The sequence below is a fragment of the Carlito syrichta genome, unplaced genomic scaffold (assembly GCF_000164805.1).
Source record: "Carlito syrichta isolate Samal-C Ts95f unplaced genomic scaffold, Tarsius_syrichta-2.0.1 Scaffold316420, whole genome shotgun sequence".
Classification (NCBI taxonomy): Eukaryota; Metazoa; Chordata; class Mammalia; order Primates; family Tarsiidae; genus Carlito; species Carlito syrichta.
In genome coordinates this window covers 1,601,517-1,627,898 of record NW_007260516.1, presented here as the reverse complement: position 1 = coordinate 1,627,898, position 26,382 = coordinate 1,601,517, and the positions used below count along the sequence as shown (strand labels likewise).

At 40.5% G+C, this 26,382-nt stretch overlaps 1 protein-coding gene across 1 annotated transcript in view; it reads right to left on the bottom strand.

The window, feature by feature from the left end:
* The window catches only part of PCSK5 (proprotein convertase subtilisin/kexin type 5), a 467,206-nt gene that overhangs the window by 366,685 nt on the left and 74,139 nt on the right, over positions 1 to 26,382 (bottom strand). The window contains exon 5 of the mRNA XM_021707170.1: positions 5,469 to 5,582. Within this exon, the coding sequence (XP_021562845.1) occupies positions 5,469 to 5,582 (114 nt within the window). The remainder of the gene's footprint in view (positions 1 to 5,468; positions 5,583 to 26,382) is intronic.

Genomic DNA, 26,382 nt, shown 5'->3' with positions numbered 1-26,382 from the left:
GAGAATTATTTAGCTTTTCTATGCTTTAATTTCCTCATCTATAAAATGAAGGCGATAATACTGTAATTACTACCTCCCTGGAACACTGCCAATAGGATGACATATGTGAAAATGTTTGACACATACTAGGCACTCTCTATCTGAAGGTGATCACAGGTTTTGCTTTTGTGCTGGTTTGCTCATCTATTTATTCAAATAGAATGTCCTGAGCACTTACCACATACTGCACATCAGAATCACCCAGAGAATTCTGATGAAATCCCACTGCCTGAGCTCTACTCCATACCAAAACATAAAGACTACCTGAAAGTGAGGCTCAAGATTGATTATGTTTAAAAACTCTTCAGGAGCTGGGCACAGTGGCTCACACCTGTAATTCCAGTACTTTGGGATGCCGAGGCAAGATGACTGCTTGAGTCCAAGGGTTCAAGACCAGCCTGGACAACTTGGCAAACTTCGTCTCTATGATAAAAAAAAAAAAAATTAGCCAGCCGTGGTGGCGTGCACCTGTAGTTCCATCTGCTTGGAAGGCTGAGGCAGAGGGATCGCCTGAGCCTAGCAGGCTGAGGCTGAGGTGGCCATGAGCATGCCACTGCACTCCAGCCTGGGCGACAGAGACTCCTACTCAGAATAAATAAATAAAAACTCTTCAGAGGCTTTTACTGGAAGAAGCAAATTTGCAAACAAAAATTACTGCCTAGGACAACCCCCTTGGGTCCCCTCCCACTCTGGGAGCTTTTCTGTCCTCTCAATAAATCCTGCTTCAAAAAAAAAAAATTACTGCCCAATGTCCAAGGAGCAGAGGTTGTATGTATGTACATGATCCCAGGGAAACTTTTAGGGAGGTGTGGCGTGCCCAGCAAGCTTTCTAGGGTGTTCACACATTCTTCCTCTGCTTTACTGATCTTCTTAGGAGGCACAAATCATGTCTTTATAAACTCTTAGCATTTGGCACCACGCCTGACAAAGAACAGGTGCAGAAGTCTGCTGACGCCACGAGAAGTGAGTTGTATTTCTAGGACTGGGCCCTCCAACTCCTGGAAACCCGAGCACAGTAAGTCAAGAAAGAACAGTAATTATGTGGCCATCATCTCTATAACAAAATCTCATAAATGCACATTTCCCTGAATATATGGCCCGAGCCTCAAGGCTAAATATAATGGTCTCGCACACCAGTTTCCAAGGGGAGGAGTGACGTGGGAAAGCTTTTAAATTAATTAAGAGAGACACTCAGGCACACTTCATGCCTTTCTTTAATCTCCATTCTCCTGTGATAAATATTGAATGACAGAAGCGGTCCCAGGCTAACGAGCTGGAGGCAAGACCCTATGGAGGTTAAACACTCAGCAGCACCCAGGGCTCAGAAAAAGGAAGAAGAAAATGGGCGCCTTGGACTGGCTGTGTCACTAATGTCACCAAACAGTGCTCTGAAGAATGCCTACCAGACATGGGATCTCACCCTTCTTTAACTCATAGCAACTTAAACAACAGATAAAAAGGAGCCAGCATGTATTGCAATTAAGAAGTCAGAGAATAATAACAATAATAATTATAATTCACTGAGGGTTTTGAAGTGTCAGGCATTGCACTTCCCACAGAAAATTCCATTTAATTGTGGTAGCCAGCCTTCAAGATGATTCCCATGTGCTGGTACACACACCCTAGCATAGTCCCATCATGCTGAATCAATGCTGACTCATGTGACCAACAGAAAACTACAGAAGGAATTGTCTGTGACTTCTGAGGTTAGATCATGAAAGAACATCATCACTTCCAATACCACCACTTGGCTCACCTGCCTAGGGGAAACAAGCACTACACCAAGAAGGTTCTCCAGTAGCCCTGAGGTGAGGCCCTCGTGGAGAGGAATCAATTTGCCAGCCATATTACTAGGCCACCCTGAAGTTGAATCTTCCCATTCTCAGCAAGTCTTTGACTCTTCAGCTGAAGCCCAGATGTCAGAGAATAGCCATCATCACTGGGCCCTGTCTGAATTCCTGATCCACAGAACTCATGAGATAATTGTTTTAAAAATTAAGTTCTCATTGGCGGCTGAGGTGGGAAATCGCTTGAAGTCAGGAGTTCTAGACCAGACTAGGCAAAATCATGAGACCCCCATCACCACTGAAAAAAAAAATTGACCAGGCATGGTGTCGCAGACCTGTAGTCCCAGCTACTCAGGAGGCTGAGGTAGGAGGATCTCTTGAGCCCAGAAGTTTGAGGCTGCAGTGAGCTATGATTATGCCACTGCATTCCTGTATGAGCAACAGAGCAATGCCCTGTCTCTAAAAATATTTTCAAAAGTTAACTAAATTCTGTGGTGTTTTGTTATATGGCAATAGATAACTCATACATGAGAGCTGGATACTTTATGTTATAATTGAGGAGAGTTTAACTAATTCAATCGTGTACATACTAAGTGAAGCCATGGGGATTTGAATCCAAGTTTGCAGATTTGAGACTCCAGTCTCCCATTCTGCCCTATTACTCCTGACAGATAAACATAAGGTATTTAACCTATTTCCCACCACTTTTGTTAAGGGAAAAGTAATCATGTAATAGGAATCTCTGAAGTACTTTGGTGGTCTCCAAGACACTTTCTTTATCCTACAGAGGACCCACCATTCTGACTCACATTTGAGTCATTTTTCTATGGCTGGCTCAGAGGCTTCCTCACAGCACTTGTAACAAGCAGAAAGCTGGAAATCATCCTATGGACTCCGCATCAAGCTGCCTGCTGTATCAACTCTACCTCTTTCAGGCAAGGTGACCCTAGGAATATTACCCCAACTTCACGAACCTCAGATTTCTGATTCTTAGAACAGGGTCGGTATTAACACATGTGGGTTTTTTTGCACTGCATTAGAAAAATCCTCATAAAGTACTTAGCACATTGCCTGGTACATAGTAAGTGCTCGATCAATGCTACCTATTTGGATGATGATATCAAATATGTTTTGAAAAATATACACCATTTTAAGTGGCCAACCAAAAGCTCTTCTCTCAACCTTTCCTCATGTCAGAAAGAGAAATTCCAACTAAATAGCAGCAGCTCTTGGGAGTGACAAGGTCTCACCACGCAAGCACTGAAACTTCCAGTCACCAGGTTTAGCCAAGGGGCTAGAGCTTTGGCCATGGTTCCTACTAGATCCAGCCTGCACTGGTCAAGGAAAGCTGCCACATAGCTCCACCATCCAGTGGGACAAGCGCAGACAGCACTTTGGCTCTTTGTTACGAGAAGAAATGGAAGGCAAGGAGAGTCTCCCTCACCCTGGTTTTTGTTTTAACTTTTATTTATTTTTATCTTAAAGATGTGGGGTACAATTCAGGGTTAGGGATACAAATGTTCATTATGCAGTATCCTTGTTGATGAGGTATGCCCCCCTCCCTTGGCAGTTTCCCACTATGGCCAATCCCTTTCTCATAGTATTATGATAATTGTTCTAAGTCCGTTAATGAGTGAGAACATGTGGTACTCAGTTCCTCACCCTGGTTTTATAAGCAGTAGTGTAGAGGCAGTTTCACCTCCATCCTATCTCTTAATCCCATCATATTCTTACCCTTTTCAGTGCAGACTAAGCTCCTTAGATCCTGCCAACACTTACTCCAATGCCTTCCCTTGTGGGTCACTTTTTCTTGGTCTTGGGGCTAACAAGCTCTCTTGTGTCTTATTGTCCCTTCAGGTGATTCCTACCTCAACGATGTTTAGATTCCCACCTCCCATTGAACTTAGTTTGACGGCTCCTCCTTTTTTCTCTTTAAACATAAGTATGATTTCTGTGTAAAATCCTGTTTGGGGTACAAAATATTTCCATAAACTTCCACTTTTGGATGAGACCAAAAAAAAAAAAAAGTTGGGAGAAATACCAGTCACATTCACCCACCTCAAAAGAAACACAAATTTCTAGCCTTGCCAAATGCTGAGTTAGGTGCCTGGGAGGACATGAAGAATCATTAAGATGCAGATCCTGGGCTGGTGTGGTAGCCCACACTAATAATTCTGAACTTTGGGAGGCTGGAACTGGAGGACTGCTAGAGTCCAAGAGTTTGAGACCAGCCTGGGCAACATAGCCAAAACCTTGTCTTTACAAAAAAACTCAAAAAAAAAAAAAAATTAGCCAGGCATGGTGGCATGCACCTGTCTTCCCAGCTACTTGGGAGCCTGAGGTGATCAAGGTTAACATGAGGGCATGAGCCATGATCATGCCACTGCTCTCTAGCCTGGGCAACAGAGTGACACCTTGACTCAAAAAAAAAAAAAAATTACAAAAAAAAGATGCAGAGTCTACCTTCAAGCGACACCCCCCCCAGTCTAACAGAAGAGATTAAAAAACAATATTAATAACTAGAATACAAAGTGCCTAGTGATGAATACCATAAGCAGCAGGTACAGAGTGCCCAGGAGGCCAGAGGAAGGGAAAAGGAGGAGATGGGGACACAGGGGAGACACCTTCTGGAGCATTCAGCCTCGGAGGTGGGCTCCAAAAGACTGAAGGGTCTCAACCAAAGAAAGCGGGGAAGGGCAGAGGTCACACACTCCAGGCAGAAGGCACAAAAGGCAAGCAGCCAGCAGTGCATGCGGTAGGTATGGGAAATGCCCTGGACTCATGTCCTTCCTTCAGTTCGGAGACATTTTGTAAAGAAGCAGGGACAGAGATTACAAAAATAAAGTTGTACGGCAAAAAATATACTAGCAATGTTTAGCCATAAAAATTTTTGAGAAAGAGAAAAGTAAACGGTGTTTTACCCATTACAGAGCAAATAAGTAACATATTCTAATTCACTTCTCAGCGCTCATGAACCTAAAAACCCTAAAACCAGAGATGTACATTTTCAAAGGAGGCCATGCCAAGTGAACTGGTGGATGACTCTTCCCAACATGTTAAGTAAGTTTCCCTCACTGAAAAATCTTTTGCTTGAGCCACTGAACCATGAAGTCAAACACTTTCCATTCCAACTAGTTTTTTTTCCTGTTTTACTTTTAAAAGCTATTACCTCAAGTGAGAGGGCACACATTGGACGACCTAAGTCAGTACTCTGTTACTTACCTGTAGAGTCAGTTCAATGATGTCCAAGAACCAGTATCCATTAACAGAACTGGCTCAAGGTGGAGTCAACGTGTGTCAGAGATGAGCATGATTAACGATAGGTCTAAGTGTGTGTATATGTTTATGTATTTTTTTATCCTGTGACCCAAATTTAGAAAGCTACAGTACAAAGCAAGCATTCAAGCAGAATTTCAGTGCATCAGAGCACCCTTCTCTATTTCCTTATTAAAACCAAAGAGCTCAGTTCAAAAAAAGATACAGAAAGCATCACAGGCCATTGGTCACTCTGAAATGGTGGGTCTTGAAATGGGAAAAAGCCCCTGGTTAATATTTCTGTGTCTTCTGGGTCCAACAGATGCTCTTGATGCAATGCAAAACTGGATGACATGGCCCCAGGCTGGGGTTCCTTAGCAAGCTTACCATATACCACATGCTTGGCCACTTGGGATCATTGAAGTAGGTAGACTGGGCACGACTGAGGTCATAATCCCTCTTTGTCCGTTTTTTTACCACTTGCTGTTGGATCCATTCCACCTGCCAAGAAGAACATTGGGTGAGTGTTCAAGTTCCATCAAGGTTAGCACAACATAAATGACAGTCAGAGGCATTTCCCATCTTGAGTAGATGCTATTTAAGCCACAGGCAACTAAAATCTCAGAGTCTAGGAGATTAGAAATTCCTTAGAAACCCAATTTTGTACATTTTTAATGCAATGCAAGCAGGTATTTTGATTTTTTTATGAGCAAATCATTTCTATCTCTCAAGAACAACCTAACCTTTTAGCTTTTTCAGGAAGCATATTTTACTCACATTTTATTATAAACTAGTAGTGTTATGTTTTAAGGTAATTTTTCATCCTTACCTTATACTAAGAGATAAAGTAAGGCAAACTTTCTCTATAAAGGTCCAGATACTCAATATATTAGGTTTGGAAGTCACATGTTCTCTGTTGCAGTTACTCATTCTGCCATAGTAGCAGCACAGACATAGACAAATACATAAAACTTTACGTATAAAAACAAGCTGAATTTGACCTATGTGCACAGTTTACAATCCTCGACTTATCCAACACATCAAATTTTTTAAACATTCGGGGCTCAAACACTCCAGGACCACAGTTTTTTAAAAGATGGCTTTCTACAATATAGTATGGCAGAAAAGCACTATTTGTGGAATCAGAAAAGCTGAAGCCTAAAACAAAATTGAAGGCACTCCGTCTCCTAAGTCATGGGCTCCTTGCCAGATCTAAAATTCAAACATGCTACATTTGAGAAAAGTCTTTTTTTTATTTTTATTTTTTGAGTTGGAGTCTCACTCGGTCGCCCAGGCTGGAGTGCAGTAGCACGCTCACAGCCACCCCAGTGACAACCTGTTGGGCTCCAGGGATCCTTCTGCTTCAGACTGCCAAGTAGCCAGAGCTACAGGTGTACGTTACCATGCTCGGTTAAATTTTTTTTTTTTTTTTAGAAAAGTCTTAATATTTAGTCATGACCTCTGTTTAAACAAAGTAACCAGGAATCTTGAGTTTACTACAGGATCTATATAATGGTAGGGGTAATGTGTAAGATTATTTTCTTTAAAACAGTCCATCATTATGGCAACACGAAAATAAGCATGTTCCAATTCTGAAGGCGTGTCTCAACTGCAGCATCAACCCTGGCGGCAGGCTTCAATTTGTTCCTAAATGCTCCTGTGTTTGATTTCTGCTGGTAATAACTGAGTCAAAATGTTCTGAAATATTTTGTTGGATCTTTTATCCCTGCTCTCCACAAGGGAATTAAGACATGAGTGGGGAGGAGAGGAATCCTGGAGTCCACTGCTGTAATTCCATATCCACCATTCAGTTAAGGTTTCTAAACCTCTCTTGCCTACTCTATTAAAAAATTATTGGAGGCTGGGTGTAGTAGCTCATTCCTGTAATCTCAGCACTTTAGGAGGCCGAGGTGGGAGGATCGTTTGAGCTCAAGAGTTTGAGACCAGCCTGGGAAACATAGCAATGTCTCGACAAAAAAAAGAAAGGAAAAAAAAAGGAAGCTGGGCACTGTGGCATGTGCCTATAGTCCCAGCTACTCAGAAGGCTGAAGCAGAAACAACACCTGAGTCCAGAAGGTGAAGACTGCCGTGATCTATGATCATGATCATGCCACCACACTCTAGTCTGGGCAACAGTGGGACTCTCACTCAAAAAAGAAAAAAAAAGAAACTGGAGAAGAAAGGATCCCTAAGTACTCTTCTCAATCAATGTGGCACAGCAAGTATGGTCATCCATATACATTTTCTATTTCCAAAAAACAGTTTATCCTCTTCATTTCAAACAATCTAAGGAATGAATTTCATTCAGTCATTGATTCATTCGATAAGCAAAGTGCCAGGCACTGTGCTGAGAAGATAAAGATGAGAGAGAATTGTCTTTACCTTTGAGGCACTTAACATTTTACCAGGGAAATGCAGAAAGTAGTCCCCAGTTCACCACTTTATAAAAAATATCATTATCTCTATGAATGACATTTGACACAGGCCCTATCTCTGTATTACTCAGGCCATTTATGACAATTTTGACTACACAACTTATATTTGCAATCCTTATGTTACTGTCTATAAGTCTTATCCCAATAAGGTTGAACTAGTTCATATTTGCACGGTTGATAAAAGAAGGTTGCAGATCTGTTTAGACAGAACTCTTTTCAAAACTAATCCTATATTGGCAGTGCCTTTCCTAATGAAGTCTTCATAAATTCCAAACTGCCAACCTATATGTGTGCACAACCAGAAAGTGTCAACTTTCTCCCAGTAGGGACTCAATAAAGAGACTTCCAGCAGTCAGAAGCATCTCTACTAGGGTGAGTACAGATAACTATTTTTACCAGGAACCTGTAAGTATGCACTCCTCCCAGTGCCCACATTCAAACACACAAATGAAATAAGTATGTGAGAAAACCAAGTGACAACCATTTTCCTACATGAACTCTAGGTATGAAAATAGAACAAAATATCTTACTAAACAGCATCTCTTCTATAATTATACCAATCAAAAATGCTTAGTTACAGGGCTTGGTGGCTAGAAGGTGACACAGCAACTTGGCATCTAGATTTGATGACAAGTCACTCTGTCTGATCACAGGGCTGCAATACTCAAGAAAAGGTCAGAGGGGTTTTTTTTAGTGTCAAATACCATGTATTTTGCCTTGGTGCTTTATGGGTATGAATATATAGCCCTATATTTTTTGGAAAGCGGGAAAAGCACCTCTTGGATTGGAAGGTTTCTGTGACTGGAAAGACCATACTTATATTTTTAAACTATTATCCATATGTCTATCCTTGAGCTCTTTAAGAAAAAAGTCAGAGGTAATGCATTATACAGATTTTACTTCTTGCCAAAGAAGCCCAAGGCAAAGAAAAGATGCTTAAAAATTCATTTTCATAAAACTAATGGTCAGCCCAGGAGAAAGTAATAATGGTGTGCTTTGCCTCACTGGTTTAACTTCTGAAAGTTCTATTTCCTATACATTAAGGAACTATAGTTAATCCAGAGTGTAAAAACTTCAAGACCTTTAAAATCAGTCTAGGGAGGAGTAGGCAGGGATAGAAAAAAAAAAAAAAAAAGGAATCGGTCTAGCTCCCATTGATCTCAACATGCTAGTGCAACATGGTTTTAAGGACATTCCCTCCTCCCTCTTACTAGCAGTGCTCTCCTTCCTTGGACCACAGTCCAAGTAAGCATTGTGCATTTGCTTCTTGAGGGAAACTGCTAGGGCAGGGAGGGGCATACCTCATTAACAGGGATACCTACATGATCAGTGTTTGTATACCTAACCCTGAATTGTATCCCACATCTTTACATTAAGATAAAAAATAAAAAAATAAAAATAAAAAGAACAAGCCGGGCTAGGTGGCTCAGCCTGTAATCCCGCGCTTTGGGAGGCTGAGGTGAGTGGATTGCCTGAGCCCGCGGGTTCGAGACTCACTTGGGCAACTTGGCGAGACCTCATCTCTACAATAAATCAAAAAATTAGCTGGGCGTGGCAGCGCGCGCCTGTAGTTCCAGCTATTTGGAAGGCTGAGGCGGAAGAATTACTGGAGCCCAGCAGGTCGAGGCTGCGGTGGCTGGGAGCGGCCACTGCACTGCAGTCTGGGTGACAGAGTGAGACTCCAACTCAAAAAAAAAATAAAAATAAAAAATAAAAAGAACTTTGTCTAAAGATGCCCACTTTCACAAGATCCAAAACACATTACTTGACAATTATGGGAAGCCTGCTCTCACAATCTCAGCAGAACTTGTATCTCATTATTTTGGAATTTACCAGTTTTCTGATACTGTACATGAGGAAGGCATCAGGAGAAATAAAAAAGATTCATCATTTGAATATATTATATATTGTTATGTAAATATTAATAAGAAATAAATTGTGGTATTGTTTTAAAAATGTATCCTGCAGTGAGAAGAAATCAGCTCTGCAGATATACTAGTAGCAAATGTCTAAGATCTAGCAAAGAAATAGAACAGAGAGGTAAGAAGTTGATCCCAAACATATAAGAATATATTATATGATAATAATGCTACCCTAAATCATCAAGGCAAAACAAATCACTTCACCAATGGCGTTGAAACAATAACCAACTGGAAAAAAAAAAGTTGAAGCCATACTCACATCTTAGTTCAGGATCAATTTCAAATGCATCAAATACTTAAGTGTAAAAGTATTATAATAAATATAAGAGATTTTAAAAATTATCTTAGAGTAGAAGATGCTTGTCCAAGTATAATACAAATTTTAAAAGGTGATTTAGACTGATGTGGTGGCTCACACCTATAATCCCAGCACTCTGGGAGACAGGTGGGAGTCTCGCCTGAGTCCAGGAGTTCGACACCAGCCTAGGAAACGCAGTGAGACCTCTTCTCTATAAAAACTAAAAATTAAAAAAATTAGCCAGACATGGTGGCACATGTCTGTAGTCCCAGATACTTGGGGCTGAGGTGGAAGTATCACCAGACCCCAGGAGGTCGAGGCTGTGGTGAGCTGTGATTGTGCCACTGCACTCCAGCCTGGGAGACAGGATGAGACTCCCAAGTCAAAGAAAAAAAAAAGGTGATTGAGAAAAGTTAATAAATTTGACCACATAAAAATAACTTGAGTTTGATATGGCAAAAGAAAAATCAAAAGCAAGACAAAAGACAAACAGGGAACAGTTTACAGATTCTACCATGAACAAAAGACTATTTCCCTAATATACAAAGAGATTCTACAATTAATAAGCAAACAATTAAATAGGAAAATGGACAAGGGATAGGGATACAAAAACCTCTGAAAAGGTAAACCAAGTTTCTTAAACATGTAAAAATAAGCCTAGTGTCATACATGTTAAGACAAAAGCAAATTTAATCTAAACCATGATACCACTTTCCACCTTTCGGATATAACCTGCTTAAAGGTTGATAATATGGTGTTAGTGAGGGCATGAGAAAACAGTCATTCTCACATAAAGGGTGAGGGGAATGCAAATTTGTACATAAACCTAAATCGGACAAGACCTTAAAAAGTGACAAAAGAAGTAATTCTGCTTTTAGGAGTTTATCCTACATATTTATTAACAGTGAATATGCAAGATTATTTACTGAAGCACTGCTAGTGAGAACTAAAAACTGTAGCCAATGTAAATATACATCAATAAGGATTAATTAATTAAATAAGACAGATCCGTACAATGCAAGCATAAAAGAATAAAATGCATGCTATGCACTGACAGGAAATCATCTCCATTATATAAAGTGGGGGGAAAAGCAAAATACACACAGTTTATAAAGCTTGCTACCATTTTTGCATTTCTCTGAAGTGATTCTACACACACACACACACACACACACACACACACACAAATTGATAACTGGTTGCTTTCTGGGGAGGTGGAAACTAGGTGATGACTAAGATACAGCGATGTGGGGAAGATCTTTTTACTGCACAGCAAGTTATACTGTTAACTTTGAACCATGGGAATATGTTATCTACACCAACAATTAAATGTTTTAACAAATGTTTGTCTGTTCCACGGTTAATTACTATCACATAATCAAACAACAATTTCAAATACAACTAAATGCCTAAATTACCACATATTTCTTTAAAAAACAGTAATGAGAAAAATGGTATTCAAAGTACCTTAAATGAGTTTATATTATGTTTTAACATGACATACATATTGAGAAAAGCTGAGTCAGGTAACAAAAGAAAGGAATGGAAATTGGGGGAGCTTAGCTATTGCCGAAAATTTGCTTTGTGGGCCTTTTTAATCTATAAAACGAGGGAGAGTAGACTAAATAAATATGCCTCGAATCTCTTTCTTCTAGGTCTGAAATTTTATCTAGATAGTCTAATTTTCTTGTTTAATTGGAAATAAAAATCTGTTTAAAACAATAGAGAGGTGATGTTCTGGTTGATGAGTGGTCATTCTTTGAAGATGTAAAATTAGTGTTTAGAAAGGAGTGTAGTATAAATTGCATTACTTGTTTCATGATTTGAATGAAGCCATTAAATAAGATAGGTGGGATTCCATATTTTTTATCTTTTTTTGTCATCTTTGACAAAACTGGGGAAAGGAACATGAAGATATTTCCTTTCTCTGTTGTTTTTTAAAAATCTGACTTTGAAAACACAATAGAGTTGTCTTGATTTTTTGTTTTAAGTGTGAGTTCCGTGCATACTGAACATATGCATATTGAACTTTTTTGCTATGGAAGATTGATAAAAACATTTTAGTAGTGACATGCTGCTTCCAGCCCTCAATGCCAAGGCAACATATCCCAGAAATTTTCTGAGACTCTGATAAAAAAAAAAAATCAGCATTAACCAGTGGGGAGGGACAAATCAGAGAATCTAGTAAGAGTACTTGTTTAGACAAAGGTATACGATACTTTAAATTTTGGTTCATTTAGTAACTTGTAATTAGTGAGTTACTAAATACTGGCATTGTTATTTTTTTACTCCTTTTTTAAGGAAAAAAACCTTAATTATTTATATTCTGTTTACTTCAGATAGCTCCTCAGGAACGAAATAAAGCCTTACTTTTTATTTGATGGAGAACTTTTACTTGATGTGCTTCAAAAACAGGCCTTTTGAATTTTAGTTAATGACTGCAAACATCAGAAGCATATATTAGAGAATACATCTGGTCAGAAAAAAGAGGAATCATATAATTTTTGTAAGGTCATTTAGAGGGAAGTTATGAAATAAACACTGCATGCACATTCAAAAGACAACACAGGCCAAACTGAAAAACTTAACCCTGCCATAAAATTTCATCTTCAGCCAGCTTTCTCCATGAAAGCCAAAAGTTTAGAAACGTCTGTTATCAATTTAATTTTGCTATAGTTTAATAGAGAAACTCATAGTGTTACTGTCCTAACTACATTACTCACTCTCAGAGAATTAACGTCATATCTCTCCCCTTCAACTATTCCACAATTATGTACACACGTCTACAAACTTAATTTCCCTAATTTGTCACCTGTTTTTACCCCTGTGGCACACTCTGTCTGGATGCTATATAAGGGCAGAGAACAAACCAACCCAATTCCTGCCCTTATGTTGTTTCCATTCTAGGGGGAGTCAGACAATAAACAGGTAATAAATAAAAGATTATATAATAGACTTTCAAAGTGTTAAATAACGCAAAAAATATAAGAGGTGGAAACTGATGGTGGAGGAAGGAGCTATGATGTATGAATAGAATCTTGAATAATACAAAACCAGCCACACAAACATCTCAGGGAAGATATTGCAGGCAACAAGACTAGCCAATGAAAAAGTTCTAGAATAACTGTGTGTTTATGTATTTTCGTCTACAGCTCATCCATGGACTACAGATGCCTTTGACAATCCTCAGGCCTACCGGTATTGCATCTCACCCTCCAGTGGAGAGACAAAAAGAAAGAAAAAATAAATAACCAAAAGGAGGTCCACACAGGTCATGGAAGTAAATCCTCAACCATCTGATCAACCAGTTCTAGGCTTTTGAGTATCTGGAATATGACACAGAGTGGACAAATAAATAGAGTAAATATGTCTCTACAATTCCACCCACTTCTTGGCTGATAGGGACGAATTCAATTGAAAGAGGGAACAAGTAAGGTCCTCTAAAGCATGAGGCCCTAGGCAAAGGACTCCCTTGCCCAGATCTAGAAGTAGCACCCTTGTGAACTGCCAGTATGAACTGGTTTATTAGGAGGGCTTTGATGCCCATTCTGTTCTTTCAACTGTGCAGTAAAAATCACAGATTCAATCAATGCAATCTAAACAGCAGAGAAAGGATAATATGATCTCTAGGATAGAAAGGATCCTAAGTATGAATGATTCAAACATAAGGCATAAAATATAATGGAGTATAGCAGCAGATGTAGAACACTGTATGTACTAGGAACCAGAAGACAGTTACTTAATCCTTTGATCTCAGACATTACCACCTCTACAACCCTATAAAAAAAAGGAAATAATACCTGCTATTGGACAAATCTTGTAATACAATTTAACATTACATTAAGTTTCCTAAAAACAAAGCCACTATTTCAGGTGCTCTATCTCCACATCTCTTTGTGTGCTCTTCTCTTTGTGTGTTTCACTCCATGATAGCAGGTGGAACTGGGCTAGACCACACCACAGGTGGGCAGTGCAGAAGAACAGAAAGGGACTACCACACCCAAGTTCTTGGTGGAGTACTGTCAATCACTCCTCTGGCCACTTTGGGCAAATCGCATAAATCCTTGGTATTCTATATTCTCATTTATGAAATGGAATTACCTGTATTGTTCAGAGAGTCAAACTATAGCATGCCACACAAATGCAGGCTGCTGCATTACTTAGTAGCTTGTGTTTTAATTGCATGTTTCCTCCACCAGCTTGGAGGAGAAGAAACTAAGTTGTAGTTTCCCTAGTACCAAAGGCAACACTTGGTAATAGGCCCTCAATAAACAAGTGCAGACAGTTATTTCTACTTTGTGCTCACACATTTCTTGATGAGGCATGATGTCTAAGTTTTCTACTTACTAAACAAAAATAGCAGCAAATTTTAAGCAGAAGGGGGTAGGGGGAAAAAAGAGCCAGAAATCTAGGCTTAATCCTACCAACTTATAATAAAATATTTTGTATTTCAACAACAGATAGACTGTAGCACAAGGATGATTACATTACCAGCAATGAACAGCATGTAAAAATATTAATAAGGATATGTTCTTTCTTTATATAATACTATGTTTTTAATATATTATTGACCACTTCTCTGACCTTCCTATACTCGAAACCCATTCCTATAGGCTTTTATCTTTTGAGATGGAACCATTTCCTCCATCTACCAGGCTAAATCTCAGAAGTAAAAAAATACAGAATCTACAACTGAAATGGACAAATACAGGAAATCAAAGTAGTTGTTGACACAGGTCAAGAACTTGGAATGTAGATACAAGCAGGAGCAGTAGTTCCATCAACTGCAGAGGTTTAAAGTAGAATAAAGTCAATAAATCCCACGTGCTAGGTGATGCATTCTCCCAGACTAATAACATGGCATGTCCAACATTGTAATGGTTAATGACTAGTCCACAATCAAAGCACACAGTGAAAGAAGTATGAATTTAAAAGCAACTATGAAGGAGAAGACATAAAAAGCAAGCAAATGACTGGAAACCAACTCCTTCAGCTAAATGGGAAAAGGTGCCAAACCGATCATTTTTAAAATGAGGGTATATTTCTTTAACATTTAAATATTAACTATCTTAAACATTTGCATGTTAATATTAAATATTAATGTTTAATAAAAATATTAATGTTATAATACAATGACATAAATATTTAATAAAATATTAAATCTTTTAAATATTTAAGACTGCCCATTCTGGCTGCTATAATAATACCCATAAGCAATAGGCTTTTAACAACTCGCAAAGCTTTGCTTTATTTTTTCTTTCCAGGAAAAAAAATATCAAAAGACTTCGAGCTCATTTTCTCCCTGATGTCACTCTCCAAACTTTCTTAAAATCTTTTGAAGGTGAGACATTTATTTTATATTTGTCTCAAGTACATTTGTTCTTTGGGATAAATTTAATTTGTCCTCTGGGGGAAAAAATGGCTCCCTTATTCCTAGTTATGCCAAGATGTTTTCCTGTGGGTAAAAAGAATTTAATCTTTCAAAAAGGAAAGAAAAAAAGGAAGGGAGGAAGGAAAGAAGGAAGGAGGATGTGTGTGTATGTGTATGCGTGTGTGTGCATGTGCGCATGAAATAGGACTAAGGTATTAACAGGCAAAGCCAGCAATGAGAACTAAATATTTGTTGGAAAGAAAGATATATCTAAAAATTCTTCTGTTTTCTAACTTGTATTTCAGGTTCCTATACTTTTAAACTTCAGGACAATTCATTTAAACAATGAGAGGAAATTTGAAAACAATCTTGATTGCCCTAAGAATTAAAAGAAAATGGAATTCTAAAGCACCGACAACTAATTTCGACCGCCTGAATGCCACCTGGGGTTAAATTCACACATTTGATTAAATGCAATCTTAATGCTGAGATTGAGCTGGGACAACCCATAATTCCCTCCAGCTTCACTCTGGGATCAAAATTATCACCGCATTAAGAACACAGTAGCATGACTTCATTCTATATGTATTTGTCTTTTAAATAATTATCCTCCAAGCAATTTGAAAGCCAAGGCAACATAATTAATAAAATCCATTGAACATTTAAAGTAAATGTTACATCTCACTCTGCTCTTAGTGTAGCTGAAGTTTTAGATATCTGCAAGAATGACAATTTTACCTTAAAACAAAGCATTAATTGCTTAATGGATTTTTGTTTTTTGACCAATTTCTCAAGTCTGTGCATAAATCATTCAAGATATTCCCAGATCTGTATTTGCAAAAATTTAATGCCCTCGAGTTGTATATCAAGTGAATACAAAGAGGAGCATTATTTTGTACAGAGTAGAGAAATTGTTCAATTCAGCTGAGATTAGTATAAAAAGAGGCAAATGCTGGCAAAGAAAAGGGCACTCATTCTCATTATTTCCCCAAGCTGAGGACACGGGGTGATCTGCTAAATATCAAAAAGTATGACAGCATCTTGCTTCTCAATATAACATGCCACTTCATTCCATAGCTCATAAGCAATGATCATGAAAGTTATATCCCTATGGAGAGAAACACTTCCCTTGCGATGAATTCAGCTCTGTTGCACATATTGTCTTCTTTTTCTCCTAGCTATTTAAATATAAATGGCTGTGGTTTTGTTTCTAAGTTTCCATGGACCCCACTGCTATGATTTTGATCACAGTGGGAAAATGGAGAGAGGGCTGATAGTTTGAACACAGAAGTTCAGAACTGAGTACCAGTAAGTTTTAATTTCACTCATTTTGTTTCTCTCTCTCTCTCTCTCTCTCTAATAAGAGATATTCTTTTTTTTTTTTTGAGTTGTAGTCTCACCCTGTCGCCCAGGCTAGAGTGCAGTGGTATGCTCTTGGCCACCGCAGCCTCAACCTGCTGGGCTCAGGTGAGCCTTCTGCCTCAGTCTTCCAACTAGCTGGAACTACAAGCACACACCATCACGTTCAGCTAATTTTTTTGATTTATTGTAGAGATGAGGGCTCACCAAGTTGCTCAGGCTGGTCTCGAACCCCTGGGCTCAGGCAATCTTCTAGCCTCCGCCTCCCAAAGTGCTGGGATTATAGGTGTGAGTCACCACACCTGGCCTATTAAGAGGCATTCTTAATAATCCAGTAGCTTCAGTGTTTCTAATCATTCCAGCTTCTCTAAATCTCTTCACTGTCAAGATTTAACATCTTGGAAATCAAGGAACTTCCAATTGTTATACTGGCAAGCTCTAGCTTTATGAATCAAATGGGTGTGAGGAAAAAAAAATCAGTGTTTTCTTCCTACTGCTGTTAGATAAATATGCAACTTTTAGGGAGATGTATGAAGTCTGCACAAGTGTTCTCTGTCTCCTTGGGATTAACCTGGGTTTAAAGTCAGTGGCGATGAGCAGTGTAGATGATGATTCTCCCATGTGGGGCCCCCAACAGCCAGGAGAAATGAGAAAGGTCAACCCTGGGGGAAGGTCTCTGACTTAGGTTTTCGTTATATTTCTCTTTTTCCTGAACTCTAACCTTATTCTTGGCAGGAAGGGTAGGGGTGTTTTGCAACCCAAAACACTGGAATTGCGGCAGCTCTTAAACACCATCATCACCCTCTGAAATATTTAGCAAACAGCTACTTTGGTCAGGGTGGGGGAAAAGCATGTCTTTCAGCCTCAGGGAAAAATACTGTCCAAAATCCCTGGGCAAACGGGAAAGGGGCTGGCATCTTCTCCCCTAAATCCAGTTGCCTGAGGCAAACCAAATGTTTTCTCAATTTGAGTGCTTTTCCCTCACCTCAGAAACCACTGTCAGGGCTTCCAGCAAGGTGGTACTTGACAAAACTTGCAGGTCATCGCATAAAAACTCTGGAAGACGGCCTGAAGAACCAGTGAGCCGGCTGGCACTCCCGTCAGCCCCACGCCAGGCCTACGGGAAGGCCAGTGGCGCCCCGGCTCCCAGCTTCCTGGCAGTCACCATGTGTGTCACAGGGAGGAGTGCCAAGACACTTCTCTGGGCCTCCCACTCCCTGAACACGTAATCCATACCCACCACAGTTAATTTTAGGAGCCCTGGGGCTGAGGCTCAGGAAAGGAGAGAGAAAACACATTTTCATCACTGTCATCAAACCTGACACTTTCTCAGTCTGAAGACCCAGAAGCAGCCACCTCCCCCATCAAGCTTCCTTCTTTCATGCTGTGTGCTTTGGATGGCTCACCCTGGAGTCTGTTGTGTCAATGTGCATGGAAATGTGATGCATTTACTGCACCTGGGGGACTGTCACCAGTTCTCCCTATCCCCACCCGTCTTCCCCACACCCCCCCCAAGAGTTCCACCCTGGCACAATTGGGACCTCGGCATTGGGATGACTGCTGGCCTTGACCACAGCTCCCAGCAACCCTACCGAGTCTTGGAGACTTGAGAAAAGGCCATCAAATTCTAGCCGGGCATCACTCTTTAAAGACTTCATTCAGTATAATACCTGGCAGCTCAGAATCGGAGTGAGAAAAAGCAGAGAATGAAAACTGACTAGAGGGAGTCTGAGGATTCTGCCCAGATGTCCTCGAGATATCGGGAGCCAAGGCAGGCTATCTGAGTTTCTCTAACCCCCACAGCAGCCATGCTTGTGCTCTGCCAATAGCAGGTACCTCTAAGGATTTACAAAATGAATGACTGACTGTATCAGCTGGTCTTCCAGTAAAAAAACAATTGGGAGTCCAGTTGTGCTTCAGACCCCAAATACATAAAGGAAAGCTGCAACACGTAAGTTCTTAGTCTCTGAAAAGAGGGAGAAAAATAATCCTTTGTCATTGGCAATTAGGAGCCTCTGGATTTAGGCTCATAATAGACCAATGAAGGAAGGGGTTGTTTTTCAGGTACTCTGATTTCCAAGTTAGAGAAATCATTGGTTATAATGATTCTTTAAATATAATCACTCAGGGTGGGTGCAGGGGCTCACGCCAGTAATCCCAGCACTTTGGGAAGCCGAGGTGGGAGGATGGCTCAAACCCAGGAGTTAGAGACCAGCCGAGGCAACATAGTGATATTTCATCTCTCCAAAAAAATTTTTAAAAATAGCTGGGCATGATGCACAAAAATAAAAAATAAAAAACAACCATGTACCTGTCATCCCAGCTACTTCGGAGGCTGAGGTGCAAAGATTGCTTGAGTCCAGGAGTTTGAGGCTGCAGTAAGATGTGACTGTGCCACTGCACTTCCATCTGGGTGACAGAGAGAGACCCCCACACTCAATAAATAAAAAAATAAATAAGTCGGGCTCGGTGGCTCAGCCTGTAATCCCGCGCCTTTGGGAGGCTGAGGTGAGTGGATTGCCTGAGCCCGCGGGTTCGAGACCCGCCTGGGCAGCGAGACCTCATCTCTACAATAAATCAAAAAACTCAGCCAGGCGTGGTAGCGGCCGCCTGTAGTTCCAGCTACTCAGAAGGCTGAGGCGGAAGGATCGCCGGAGCCCAGCAGATCGAGGCTGTGGTGGCCGGGAGTGGCCACTGCACTCTAGTCTGGGCGACAGTGAGACTCCAACTCAAAATAAATAAATAAATAAAATAAAATAAAATAAATAAATAAATAAAACCACTGGACTTTTTTCATGTTTTGTGCAAAATAATCTTTGTACTTATTGTACCACCACCCAACTGTTCCATAGAAGAATCATCATTTTACCAGTGGGGAGTCTGAGGCACAGTGGGGTTAAGTGACTTAATCCAGTCACATGACAGTAAGGGCCCTGAAACATAAACCCTGATCATGTAAATCCATGCCTTGTTTCTTACCACAGAGCACAGGGACACTTTTCTGGAATACCCTCTCAGCTAATGGACTGGGTTACAGGAGCACATCTCTTTGCTCTCCCTTTGGGTCATCGCAACATTTCTATACCTGGAGATTAGTCAGAGCTGATCAAACACTTTGTTAAAAAAGTTTTATGGGTGAAAGGTTAGGGAAATAGGAAAGAAAATAGGACAAAGAATGGAATGGCGCTGGAGCTTGTCTACACAAGGAATTTTGGGAAGTCCTCCGTTACTCAACTGTAGACACTTTTAAACGGGTTAAGAAGCCGGGCTCGGTGGCTCATCCTGTAATCCCGCGCCTTGGGAGGCTGAGGTGAGTCGATTGCCTGAGCCCGCGGGTTCGAGACCCGCCTGGGCAACTTGGCGAGACCTCATCTCTACAATAAATCAAAAAGAGCCGGGCATGGTAGTGCGCGCCTGTAGTTCCAGCTACTTGGAAGGCTTAGGTGGAAGGATCGCCGGAGCCCAACAGGTCGAGGCTGCGGTGGCCAGGAGCGGCCACTGCACTCCAGTCTGGGGTGACAGAGCGAGATTCCAACTCAAAAAAACAAAACAAAAAACAAATAATGGTCATTCTTACTGGAGTTAGGTGGTATCTCAATGTGGTTTTAAGAATCTTAGAAAATGGAGGAGATACCCTTACAGAGATTGGGTAGGTAACCAATTCCTGATCAAAATCCCAAAAGTCCTTGCCATAAGAGATAAGATAGACAAGTGAGACCTCATCAAACTGAAAAGCTTCTGCAAAGCAAAAGACACTATCAAGAGAGTAGGGAGACAGCCCACAGAATGGGAAAAAATATTTGCCAACTGCATATCTGACAAAGACCTAACATCCAGGATCTACAAGGAACTCAAACATGCCAAAAGGAAAAAAACAATCCCATTAAAAAGTGGTCAAAAGACATGAATAGACACTTCTCAAAAGAAGACATACGAGCAGCCAACAGACACATGAAAGAACACATGCTCAGTCTCACTAATCATCAGAGAAATGCAAATCAAAACCACACTGAGTTGCCACCTAACTGCAGTAAGAATAGTCATCATTAATAAAACATTTTTTCTTATGGAGTAATGAGCAGTAGCCTTAGGATAAAGACTAGAACCAAGTCAAGCTATGTTGATGCCAGCATCCCACTGAGAGCAGGCCATGATATTTCCCCACTGAAGTGGACTTGCAGACCTTCTGTAGGGCAATTCCAAAGAACATAAACGTCTTGGAGTATACCAGAGCCATGTGTAGAAAAGTGGCTGGGTGCAGTGTTCATACCTGTAATCCCAGAGGCAGGAGGATTACTTGAGACCCTGAGTTTGAGACTAGCCTGGACAACATAGTGAGATCCTATTTCTACACATATTCACAAAAAAGCGGTTAATATACATACTGGTTTCTATGATGATATAAATAACTGTTTATAATACAGAAGGTCACAAAAAGATTCCACAAACCTTGTCAAATGGTCCCTACCACTGACTCTGGATACTTGATAAGTCTCTATAAGATATATCAGATCTGACCATTTTCAGCATTTCCACGCCATAACCCTAATAATTTTGATCCTCATTTCCTCATATCTTGCTCTCTGAACTCCTGAACAATCCCCTGGCTAGGTTTCTATGAAGGTTGGCCCTTGTATATTTCATCTTCCAAGCTCTTGCCAGAGGACCTGAGTAGGTAAATTCCTGTATCCCAGCACCTTCTTGGTGAGGGTGCCTTTCCTTCTACAATGCTTCCAGAGCATCCTATACTTATCTCAGCCACAATTACTATTAAGAGCACTTTGTTTATTTTTAAGGCTTTTTCATGGAGCATATACCCCTGGAAGGAAAAGGTTATACTTTTCACCTGTGTCTCTGGCATTTGGCAGATTACCTGGCTGATAACAGATGTAAAATTAAGTGTTTGCTGAGTGAATTAATTTACCTGTTAATGCATGAACAATATAACAGGACTCGTGATATGTATAGATTGGCATTCAAGGCCTTTCATCAGCTGACCTAGCTCCTGAGACTGACCTCTCACCACTTGTATGATACAGTTGTTCCTTGCCAAGTTTTCAAATCAATGTGATATTCAACAGGTTTTTGGTTTTTTTTGGAGACTAGATCTTGCTCTGTCTCCCAGGCTGGAGTACATTGGCATGATCAGGGTTTACTACAGCCTCGAACTCCTGGGCTCAAGCAATCCTCCCACCTCAGGCTCCTGAGTAGCTAGGTCCTACAGGCGCAAACCACCAAGACCAGCTAATTTTTATAAAATTATTTTATGCTGTATTAGGCACTCATATTCCATCAGTGAATCCAGCAATACGCCTCTGACATCCCCGGGCCTCTAACGTCCCTGGATCAGGGAAGACAATTTAGTTCATTGCTGGCAATGAACTAAAGGCTGATGCTGCCTTGGAGGGGTTCATGGCCCAGTGAGGGAGTTACAATATCAAAGGCACGCCTTTAGCAACAAAGTATTCCCCTTGGTCCCTCTGCCAACCAGGCAACCTTTTGAAAGCTTCAGCATACTCTTACTACAACAATGAATTGTGTGAAAAGGGTCAACAACACAGAAAATGGGAACCCAAGCCTAATCCTCAAGGATTGTTTGTGAAAGCTGTTTAAAGCACACCATAGCTGCTTCCAGCCTCTGGATAAAAAAAAAAATACTACCCTGTATTTACACTAAGACTCAAGATAAAATGGATTATCCACTTCCCTTTGGAAACTTTCTCTATTACTAAGGCTACCTGTGATCCACACTGAACAAGCGCACCAAAATCCATGTATAAATAGAAGCTGAACTACTTTTCCTTGATGTTAACGATACAACTGACAGTGATGAATGCTTTTCACAATATATGTTATGTGATGGGCAAAAATAAATGGTTCTAGATTGAATTTTAGGAAGCAACACATATTTATATGTCCCTGCCCGAGTGATTGAACTTATTTATTTGTTTTCTCATTTTGTTGTGAATCAAAAGCACAGAGCACGTAATAGACGTTTGGTAGAAAATAGTTCCTTTCCAATTCCAACACCACTCTTGCTGCAAAACTGTCACATACGCTTAATGACAGGTCAGGGAGATACCCTGGGAGTGAAATATGGGGAGGTTCACCTACTATTAATTAAATGTTATTGAAATCTGTAAAACCACTAGAAAGATGTCTACCACTATAAAAAGAAGAGAGATTTTTTTTCTAGAGCACATTCCCAGGAGATTTGAATGGTGACTTACTCTCTTTCTGAGCAATGTATCCAATAAATAACCAATTTGTAAATAGGTCTTTAAAAAAAACAGTATTGGGGGGAAACACTGCAAGTGGCAACCATGATGTCATTTTTCACTTGCTGCATACTCTTTAGTATACAATTAAATTATCACAGTTTTTGTTTCATAGTAACCATGGTCAGAAATCTCTGACTGCATTTCCGTCAGTTCCTGCCAGTAAACAGCCTGTCAAGAGTGACTTCTGTAAGTATTTCCGAAGAGATTGTTCCTTTTTGGACATACTTCCAGGCTGAATAAATGAGTAACTTTTCCAGCCCTACTTCATAGACTAGTATGTAACCAAAGTGCTGACTGTGTAGCGACTCCTAGATGCGATGGGTGACACAAGGGCTTAGGGTCAAGAGGCCAACACAGCCTCACACAGCAATACACCCTGAGGGCGGCTGGGACCAGTTCCTCACTTCCATACTGGTCCATCTTATAATACCTTTCCTCCACTCTCTGCCATCTGTCTCCTCTGTGTCCTTGATGGCTCACATGCCCCTTAGCTTAGTCTGTGTTCCTGATTACAAACTATATCACTGCCAGTCATCTGTAGCCCTCGGTTGCAAAGTTTGGGATATTGTTCTTCCCCAAGAATCCCCTTGGATTTTGGAATCGGTGACTGAAAAGCAAACAGGTGACTTTCTGCATCCATAAACCTAAGAATGGGGAAACAGCCTTACCAAAAAAGTCACCAGAGGGTCCAGATTTAATATTATTTGGGGAGTATAACTGTGAGGGTGTTTCCAGATGAGATTAGCATTTGAATTGGTGGGCTCAGTAAGACAGACTGCCCTTACCAATGTGGGTGGGTATCATTCAATCCATTGACGGCCTGAATCAAACAAAAAGCAGAGGAAGAGAGGATTCATCCTTCTTCCGCCCTGATGACTTGAGATAGGACTTCTACCCTTGGGCTAGGATTTACATCAGTGGCTCTCTTGCTTCTCAGACCTTTGGATTTGGACTGGAGTTACACCATTGCCTTTCCTGGGCCTTGCAAAGGGAATATCCAGAGACTTCTCAGTTTCCATAAATGAGTGAGCCAATTCTTCATAATCAATGCCTTTATCTCTGTCTTTCTCTCTTTCTCTCTCTCTCTCTCTCTCTAAACACACACACACACACTGCCAACAGGAGATCCATAGCTATTTCTCTAGAGAACCCTGACTAATACAGCACATAATCAAGGCCTACAATATGCTTTACAGTGCAGCTTCTTGTGTTGAAATGGCAAAATCTCAGAGAGCCTCTAGTTCAAACTCTTCATTTTACAAATGAGGAACTTAGATCTAAGTGAGATTATAAGTTATTTGTGATAGAAAAAGTCTATTTCTTCTCTGTCCTGCCTTTGGATCACTATTCCACAATCATTTGCCCAACACTTGAAATGCTTGGCTTTTATGTGCAATTGAACCAATATGGCTTAATGATCCCCACATGGGCAAGAAGAAAAAAGGTGTTATTTAAAACAAACTTTTGGCTTCCTAAAATGCAACAGGGAACTGTCAATTTGGAATATGGGCCTACAAGGAAATAGACTTGTTAAACCTATACAGCAGATATGAGTGAGCAATTAATTAATACATGAAGGTGAAATGAACCATGAATTAATAATGGCATTCATCAAACTGAAATTCTACTGCTATTAGTCATGCATTGGCATTTGTGGGCTTTATTCCCTTAACCATACGTAAACACGCACACACCTAGTAACCATCAAGTATTAAGAAAAAACATCCCAGGTGCAAAGCACAGTTTATGGTCTTAGTGAAGGTAGGTAGGCTTCTGCTAGCTGTCCCATAATTTGTTGTATTGTTTGCCTGTTTTATTTAACTGTGTCCTAAACACAAGTTTTATTTCATCGCTTTTATCTCAAGGTGTGTTTAAATATTTGAAAACACCAAGATAATGTCAGAAAGAGGGTTCAATAACACCCTCAAAGTTCTTAAACATGTTAGTCAAGCAGTGTAAATATTCACTGTCTTGAGTTTAAAAAACAATCAGGAAAAAGAAAAACATTGTAATATAAGGAATTCTTAGAACCCTGACTTGTTTGTGTCTGGCCAAAGGACTTTGACCCAGTTATGATCTGACCTACCTAAGTATGGAATTTAGATTTTCCTGGCATCCTGACCAGTGCCAACCCAAATCCATATCCACAATTAAACACGTTCTCTTAAGACAGGAAAATAAGGCAGCAGCCAGCATCAACAAATTTGCTCACTCAAGAGCCACCATTATCAGTCCCAGGTACTATACCTACATAGCTGCTAATGATCTCAGCGAAAGAAAAGGTTGGATGCTATTTCCATTTTTCAGATAAAGAAAAGGAAAATTAAAAAAAACTAAGCAAAGTGTCTAAAGCTACCCATAAAAAATGTGCAGAGCTGGGATGTAAATCCACTCCCAAGTCTGTGCTTTTTTTCTCTACATTATTCACAATAATTGAATTCTTCTTTAACCAAAAGTAGAAAGGAACTCAAACAAATGCTCTCACACCACCCCCAGCCCTTGCCTGGCATGAAGTCTACACCTCTTGAAGTTGGCTAGGAACCACCGGAAAACTAAATGTCAAGAGCCTCTATGTGGCAGACATTGTCAACAAAATGATTCAGGTGAAGATGTCACTAATTCTTTTCTTCCAAGTTGCTTATTTTAACACAAAGGCTCCATAAATTTTTCACGGTAAATTGTTAGAATTGAAAATGCAAGAATAATTTTAAAGGAAAGCTGTGATTTCCAAAGGTTTGCCAAAGCCTGCAGCCCAGAAGAGCCAGATGATGTTATTTCTCCCCAGAGTGGTGGGTGGGCAGAGCCATCTCTCTCTTTCATTTGACAAAGGGTCTTCAAATGCTAACCTGTGAGCCCTGGCCCAATCTGATCTTTGAATTTTGTTTTTATATGGTAATAAAAGAGAAAGAAAAGGAGGAATAGCAAAAATGTATGCCAATAATAATAATCGCGATAATTTATTGGGCACTTTAATCCTCATAACAGTCCTAGAAGGTTGGCTGGCATCATGTAAGTGACGTGATTATGGATGAGAAAACTGGGAATCAAAAGGTTTGGTTCTTCACTCATGCTCCCACAGCTAGTAATTGGCAAAGCAGAATCTGACAAGCTCTGACTCCAGAGCCCATGCGATTCACCATTACACACACAGTGTCTTATGAAGCGAGACAGGTTCAGTACTGGGTGTGTGGGGAGTTCTGTTCAGAGCTCTGTTGCCACTTAGCACTTGTATGGTCCCATTTTAACTGACACCAGGCACTCAGGTGTGATGCCTTTCCAGCTCCCTGACACCCCTGATGCGACCACTCTCTGCAGATGGGCCAAATTACGTGTGCCCATCACAAATGCTCGGTCTCAGACCACTTCCAAATCTCTGCTGAGGATCTCCACGAGCAGATGACAGTGACTACTCCCGTGCCCTTTGTCCCTTTTTCCAAGGTTAGGAGGCACAGCGGAGCCAGGCACACACGGCAGCACCACAGTTTAAAGCCACTGTCCCTTCTGCTGTGAAGACCCAACTGTCCAAATGCAAGAGGTCTGATTCTTTCGGCAGAGCCACTCTGTCTCATTCTTTGCCCTCCCCATCCAGCTGGCTCCAGGATGAATCCACCAACAGACTCTCGCCCCATGTGCTC